At 38.1% G+C, this 8,173-nt stretch overlaps 1 protein-coding gene across 1 annotated transcript; it reads left to right on the top strand.

The window, feature by feature from the left end:
- Positions 1-789: 789 nt before the first annotated feature.
- LOC139143869 (uncharacterized) lies at positions 790-7,694 on the top strand. Its single transcript, XM_070714453.1, has 9 exons — positions 790-884; positions 1,285-1,496; positions 2,366-2,565; positions 3,428-3,477; positions 3,756-3,851; positions 4,270-4,443; positions 6,041-6,177; positions 6,819-7,059; positions 7,444-7,694. The coding sequence occupies exons 3-9, from the start codon at positions 2,396-2,398 to the stop codon at positions 7,473-7,475; spliced, it is 900 nt and encodes a 299-aa protein (XP_070570554.1). The 5' UTR covers positions 790-884; positions 1,285-1,496; positions 2,366-2,395; the 3' UTR covers positions 7,476-7,694.
- The last annotated feature ends 479 nt before the right edge of the window (positions 7,695-8,173 follow it).

An 8,173-nucleotide genomic window follows, 5' to 3' on the forward strand; every position in this document is an offset into this window, starting at 1 on the left:
ATGTTCTTACCCGTCCAACATCCAAAATCCGTCTAGGTCAAAAAGTCAGATTTACATAGCCAGGATTACAACTAAAACAGCAGAACACAAAAGCAAATAATTCGCACACAATATATTACAATAAAGTTAAATTAATGGAAGGAATTTACCAGTGTGTTGCCGTCAGTACAACATAAGATGTGATATGGCCTGCTTATTGTGCACAGGGCCTTCAGCCCCCAATGTAAAGGACTAATATTTCAAAAAAGTAGACGCAAAGACTTGTAAATAATTTACAATCTACATCAAAGTGCCACAGAGGAAACTCGTCGAGAGGATTTTTTAAACGTGATCGACAGGATATTCTAACCAGAATTCATATTCAACCATCTTTCTCCTTCGAAACTCAGAATTTTTAAAAATAAAATATTTTCCTTCGCATAGAACATAAAATAGTAGACACAAATGTGGAAATTCAAGAAATAACGTGACAAACTCAATTTTGACAATTCGTGTATAAACTTTCAGGACATTAAAACACACTATAAATAGACATGTGAACTCATTTCGTAAGTTTTCCCTCCACCAATGAAATTAAAAGATTGAAAAAAAATCCAACTTATTCATCTTCATTAAATGTATCGCAAATAAATGACTACATCAGTTTAATCCATATTTATTTGTTTGTTTGAAGATTGCGCACAATGACTGACCAATGCCTCCTTTGATGACCTCGGATAAATGAATAGCAGGTTGCGTATCAGAGGCAATTTCTTATCGGCAGAGTAGCCCAGATGACCGTAGGTTATGAAAACTTGAGCCAGTGCATTTGCGTTTTCTTGCGTCAAAAATGGCGGACGGCATGTTAATCCTGTCTGCGGTATTACTGTGTGTATCACCTTACGGTAGGTAGATATCGAAAAGAGATAGTTTACACTTAAAATCAGAGAGCAGGTGCCATGGTTACAGAAGTGAAAGTTTTGACCTGTATCAACATTTATTTCAGTCACTAGAGCGGAAATGGTCAGGGTATTCAAATATATTCCTTAGTTTAAGTCTTGCGATTCTATACAGTACGTGTTCATCGAGCAAAAGTCAGTCCGATCCTTACTGTCATTTGTCAAGCAATACTGAACGTTACGAAGCTTTAGGGGTACTCCTTTCCACAAATATCACACTACTTTGTGACATTCTGATGACGCTTTTAACTATTATACATCTGTCGTATATCGACAGTTATTGATATGCGTATCCTCTGCTGATATGTAATATACTTTCATCCCCCGTATTGCATTGTACATCAAGGCGATGCATCTGGATACAGTTCATCGTTAGCGTATGACCAATCCGGAGAAGTCTTCCGAAGAGCTTCACAAAGCGATCCATTGCTGGGAAGCTTTATCGTGGAAGCCCTGAGTACACAACAGGACCACCACTCGCCATTATTTCGGGCACTTCTGTCAAAAAGCGTTCCTATTTCGGCTGTGCGTGCAATGGTAACACGTTACGTATATGAGGTAAGTCTCTAGTAATGGCTCGTCATTCTCATATGAGTTAGATATCTCTCTTATCAAAACCATTCTTAGATGTCGTCCTGTAACCCATTGCAACCCTCGTACATGGCTCCATTAGACCAGCTACAGGCCAAATACATCGAATCGCCCGTTTTGTATTTTTTTCGATTATATTAAATCATGAAAACAACATAGGAATGCAAGCAGAGATAAAGAACAGCAGTGTTGCTTTAGTATTTTTGTATAGCAACAGTTCTGTTTTGACAGCTTAATATTACAGTGGCATATGTGTACAGTTTGAAATTGAATGTTAGTGTCAGTTATTGTGTTTTCTGTTTTATACAGCACTGTGTTATATACTATCGTCTCTTATTTTTGTGGGTTTTTTTTTCATTTTATTTCCTCACTAGCAGAAAAAAGTTTGAAGCGGCGGGTCTGAATTGACGCCCGCGAGGATGAGAAACAACCTTTTTATTTTTCTTGGCCTAACAGACCAATGTGTAAAATGTGTCGCGCAGCATTCCAGCATAGAGAAAGATAGATAGTCTATCTTACTCTGTGATTCCAGTAACTATTTCAATACAAAACACGGAAAGTAGCTGCTATATTAAACTATATGTTTGGAAAGCAGATGGATAGAGTTGAACAGGAGCTTAAAACAACAACAACAACAACAACAACAACAATAACTAAACTAAAAAATATGGGCGTATTTGGCCCAAAGTTTTGAAGGTGCCATGACCAGGAGGAACAAGTCTTTTTATTATTTTTTTACCTAACTATCACAATGATAACTTCATACGTCACCGGTCAGGAAATATTATAGTCTCATACAAGACTAGCAATCAATGCATATGTTGTTCGTCTGCCAGAATTAACTTGAACCGTCATTGAGCGCTACCATGATCAGAATGCAGAGCAGAGGGGACGATCTCACGATGACATTGTTGCTGTTGCGTTACTTTTATAACGGTATGATCCAAGCCGCCGTTCAAGATGTTAAAAAGCAGAGGGACGACAGAGTGTACATCTTTCAAATCTATGAAAGTTGCAGTTGCCCTTTCTTTTACTTGTGAGTATTGCGCACAACATATTAAGCCAAGACCGATGCATTAATACTTATGTATAGAGCTAACACCGATGTGTATGATGGGTTACCTTTTTATTTGAGTTCACGTAACCTTCTAGCGTGTCAGGGCAGGGCGTGTGTACATACAGAAGTGCCCGGACGCAGCGACAAAGATGGACTTGCTCCAAGTCTGTGGGTATATAAATATCAAAACAGAATAAATTTAAGGAATGAACCTACAGACTGAAAGGCAGGTGGTAGACTGGTGCTTACATCGTGGAGTGAACGCCTTGCCCCACTCCGCTTGGCCGGACAGAAACTGCTCTGGCGAGACAAGCCAAGCGACTGGGGCCAGTCTATATCAAATTTAAGACGACATAAAACGTGAAGTTGATCAGACATCATAGATAAACTCCAAAATATATTACAATAATCTGGCATACCTGACTAAATGATCATGCAAACCAATGGGATAGATTGGTCTAAATAAACCTCATCCCCTCCCCCGCCTTAAACCCCCAACAAACCAAATCTCCAACACATCAATAAGGACAACAACTTGAATTTCAAGGGTCCAGTATAGTGAGCGAGCCTCGCCGTGGGTTGAAAAATCATATTTAGTTAGTAACCTTTGTTGTTGTAAACTGGACTGTTATATGTAAATGAATGACTCTTAATAGTTGAAAACCATTGGTTTGGCAATCCTTACATATCGTCATAGTTGTGACTGCTTCATGTTTTAACCACTATGATTGAATGGTTAAAATGAGAGTCTTGGTTCAAGAGTTGTTGATAATTTCGTAAGTCTCTCGCATGAGATCTGAGCTGAAGATTCACGAAGCGTCACTCATCTCATTCTTTCCAGGGAAGACGGCGGGGGCATGAAAGGTCTTGCCATTGATGTGATTGAAGAGGGTAAGCCTAACTTTTTCACCCCTAATTTCAACAGAACGCGGCGATTACATGATAGAAGGCTTATGAATGAATGTCTGACATTATTTAAGAGGTAGTATAATTGGATTAATGTACTTGAAAGAAGTGCCGTAGCGAAAGCGATGAATACGTTTTGCATAAGTAAATTAAACAATATCGTGTCAAGCATTGGGTGCAATCCATTGACATCGAAGAGCACACACTCACCAACTTTTGCTTCTGTGTCCTAACAACTGCGATTTTCTCATTCTCCTAATTAGTGTGCCGAGTGGCTGGCAAAGTTTGCAAATTTAAACTCATCTACTTTACTGAGTGTTTGATCAACGACGCAGAGGGGAAACTTATGGCGGGAAAGGGTAGGTTCCAAGTGTTCCTCCGCTCTGCCTTCCACATCAGCAACAACTCACATAGACTGAAAGATTCTGTCGCGTGCGGGCGCTCCGGCGCACTGCGACCTACGACCCTTCGTAGGTCGCAGTGCGCCGGAGCGCCCGCACGCGACAGAATATTTCAGTCTACAACTCACACTTCACAAAAAATCTCCTCCAAGTTAAGTTCCGTTCTTTCTCTATTGTAAGAAATTATAAAAGTCTACGTATTTGAATTTAAGATACCTGGAATTTGATACCCTTTTAAGAAATGTCACTAGGAATTGAAAAATTATTTTCATTCACAATATCCAAAAATCTAACGAGCTACACGAATTCAGTAGCATTGATGCACGGTATGACGATAAGGAAGTCTAACGTTACTTTCTAATACACTTCCCTCTAGGACTATTCGGTCGAAATTTTGACGCATGCGTAGGATTCTCACGAAATAAGGAGTTCGAGAACATCTTGTCCATGAGCGATTCAATCTGGAAATATGGCGGCGAGTCCCAATTCTTCGTCAAGACTGGTAACCCTAGAAACTTTGACCCCAGGAATATAACCGGAAAGAAAATAAGTAAGTCTTTAAAAAATTATAGTTTATATTCCTTTAGAACCGCCGAGGAAATGACTCGAAAGGTGCATGTATTCGGTAGAGTTACTTCATTAATAACGAAATATGTATGCACACATTACCTGTCAAAAACTCTTTAACTGCCCTCATTCCAGCACTGCGTCTGTGGAACAACTTTCATTACGGGACCTATCTCAGCGATTTTTCAGGAGTTCTGGATACAGTCAAATAGAGAGAGACAGAAAGTCTCGTTGAAGAGGCAGTACAGCCTTCTGTATACTGTTATGTTGATACGCGGTGAACTGTTTACGTGCTAGTTCAACATGGAATCGGTTTGACGAAAACTCAACTGTACAGATTTGTTCAGTCTTTACCCGTTGTTCAATGCTTTGCCTTTCACGTGTGCTGTCTTCTCTCTATGAGGGCCATCTCAAGACAGATGTAAATGACAAACACTTTGGGCCGTACCACAAACACTCTAGCCGTGCTTTTTTTAGGAAGAATATTTTGTCATTTTCAGGTATGTTAATGCATGGGCATAGGCTTACATACATGTAAAATCAGTTTGAACATACTTTTTAATCAGACCTGGTCAGAAAATTGTGAAAATTGCCAAAATATGTTTTGCATTTGATTAAGTTGAAATTTATCATAATATATTACCTAAGTCAGATCACGTGACCATAATCTATTATTTTCCCGCCAAAATTGTATATTGCAAATAACTGAATATTCCAACCGTTAAACATCAAAATATTTAAAATATTATGACCAATTAATGTAAAATGGGATAGGAACTTGTGTTAAAACTAGTGGCAGATGCAAAATTATTGAATTTTGAATAATATTTCTTCACAAAAAACAATAAATACAATATTTTTGACGTTTTACATGAATGTTTTGAATGTCAGAAAGAAGTAAAGATAGAGTTTCATGAGTGCCATGTATTTTTGAAAGAATATGATAGATGTTGTTTCCAAAAGTGCAGAAAAAATCAAGAAAATTTAACGGGTTACGGTTGGAATATTAAAATTAATAAAGATATAAATTTAGGCGGGAAAATATCAGATTTGGTCACGTGACTAAACTCGTCAAGATTTAGGCAGACATTTTTTTAAACGAATTTAATGATTTCAATAATTAGGCCAAATATCAATTAAATCTGGTGGTTTTTAAAGATAATTGATCATTTTCTTACTTTTTTGCTTGATGGGTACAAACACCCATGCATTAACTTACTTGAGTGCCTGTCATGACGTCAAAATTACATTTGGTGATAATCATCATCATCATCATCATCATCATCATCATCATCATCATCATCATCATTCTCCTCCTCCTCTTCATGATCATCAACATCATCATCGTCATACGTTTGGGATTTCAATTGGATAATTGGTTGTATAGTGATGCAATATTTTGGTCATCTGGTACCTGTAGTGACGTCACTAATTGTCGACAGGGTGATGCAATCGTCACTATTTCTTTGATTTCAGTTCCAAAGTTAGGCTCATGAACTTTGTGTTATTTGGACAGTTTTGTAGTTCAACGCATTTGCGATAACAAATGGGGATACATATTTCTATAATTCAATTCCCAGTATTCATCAACAGTTGGCAGAGCACCATTCGATGTCTTGTTGAGCACAAAGTTACAGGAGCTGACTCTCTTATGCCAAGTCAACTTGTCTTCTTGAACGGCACACAGCAACTCATGGACCAGTTTGACAAACATAAGGTACTGTGCGCCTTTCTTGTTGATGTGTTTAATCATTATATAGTTCTCCGTTGAGGGCGTAGGTCGTCATGTGATCGTGCGTGAGCTGGAATTCCTGAGCAGACTTTGCACTCGTCAATGTCTCCAGCAATATTTCATTTCACAATACTTGATTTTAGGTAAGATATTTCGGAAGTATTTATTGTACATGCGCAATGCAAATGATTTACGTCACCGTAGATGCGGCCAAATGACTAGAGTAAATGGCACCTGTTATTAGACAGGGATATTCTGTCCTATGCTATGTATGGAACGCTTGTCTATGAATTCATATGGTTCAAACAAAAAATGTGACTGTGACACTGCCTTTCTCTTTAACTTTTTTAAATGAGTCCAAAAAGCTTTAGACAAGCAACAAATTGAAAAATTACGAACGTTCAAAACTGTCGCTCAGGTGATAACTACCTCTGGTCGATTATGTACTACCAGACTATCAATGCGTTATTTCTCAAAGAGCGCCCTAACAGAAGAAAAATGAAGCGTAGAGTACCTCTGCTTGGATTTATATTCTAATGGGAAATGGGACACTATACAAACTTGCCGTATTAGTTTAAAACGCAATATATGGAAAACTAATCACATGTACATTCTCGACGATAAAGGCTGACGCGGTTTTTGGACTGGAATTGGTTGTTGGAAAGGGAGAAGATGTACAACTTGAACTTCTTGGTGGCACACCTAAAGGCCTTGAACCTATCGGCGATGTAATACACTGTGCAGAGGGTGTCACCATTTCTTCCAGAAAAGACAGTTCAGTGACGGAGTGGTTCAACGATGGATTGCGCAAGATCAAGAAAAGCGGGAAATATGCCAAAATATGCCGGGAGGCGGAAATCAAACATGGTGAACACATATATACCGTCACAATACAGTGAAATATTATATAGCGTATAGAAGTTATTTGTATATATAATGGCGTAACTACTCGACTGAATTGCATATAGCAATGGACAACTTTCACATTTAAAAATATCTTATTAAGCATTGTGCACTGAACAAGCGTTGCAAATTAAACGAGAGGAGACACTCGAAGGTTATTTGTAGTCACGCTACACATTCTCCACTGTGTAACCCTCTGACCACGATTTCATGGAACAATTACCGCGTTTACAGTTGGACCTACATGTAGCAGAGACAAGTGTGGTAGTATCAACTTCACTTTCCCGAACAGAATCTTCCTCCTTGTAATCACAATTGCCCTTTCTTCCTTCATTTTCTGAATTTTAGGCAAAATGGGACAAGTTGATTGTGAGTTATAACAATGGGATTATCCTACCGACGTCTACTGAGTAATACCTTGGCACTTCAACGACACTCTTCTGCAGGGGAATGGAACTACAGAACAATAGGGAGGATCAATTACATGAAGACAAATTGACAACGATAAGAAAATGGAGGGCAAAATAAAAAGTAGCATTAAGAGGAAAGTTGACCAAATTCACAGACGAAACAATAAACGACAAATGTACGAGAGTTTTCCAATCTGAAGTTTATTTCTAAAGAATATTCTGAACACAATTGATTTCAGGACAGCAAATTTTTTTTGTATATGTTAGCAGTAATTTCCTAATTTTTGTGTACGGCTCGGAATCTAGAACACACTTCGATCGTGCACAAAATACACTATATACGAACTTTTAGCTAATTATGCTAATATTGAAGTATGCTACATTGTATCATTGAATCATAGGGACAGAGTGTCTATGTTGGATTGTAGTCGTCAAATTTTAACTTATGTTTGGACGGTGAGGTAATCTGTAAGACCCTGGAAATATCATTACCGTAATCAGTAAAAATATTCTATTAATCAGATTAATCCTACTTTAACAGAGTGACAAAACAGGACAAAGTTGACATATTTCTTTGAACCACTAGAAATGTAGTACTATGATGTGCTAATGAGTTAATGATGGTTGTAATACTCTTCAAACCCATGCTATACCTTGTGGTTTTGCCT

The sequence above is a fragment of the Ptychodera flava genome, chromosome 11, assembly GCF_041260155.1.
Source record: "Ptychodera flava strain L36383 chromosome 11, AS_Pfla_20210202, whole genome shotgun sequence".
NCBI lineage: Eukaryota > Metazoa > Hemichordata > Enteropneusta > Ptychoderidae > Ptychodera > Ptychodera flava.

Coding starts and splice junctions, on each gene's coding strand:
- LOC139143869 (XM_070714453.1), top strand. CDS start 2,396: ATGATCAGAATGCAGAGCAGAGGGGACGATCTCACGATGACATTGTTG. Junction 3,478..3,755: donor CATTGATGTGATTGAAGAGG/GTAAGCCTAACT, acceptor TCTCCTAATTAG/TGTGCCGAGTGGCTGGCAAA. Junction 4,444..6,040: donor TATAACCGGAAAGAAAATAA/GTAAGTCTTTAA, acceptor TTCAATTCCCAG/TATTCATCAACAGTTGGCAG.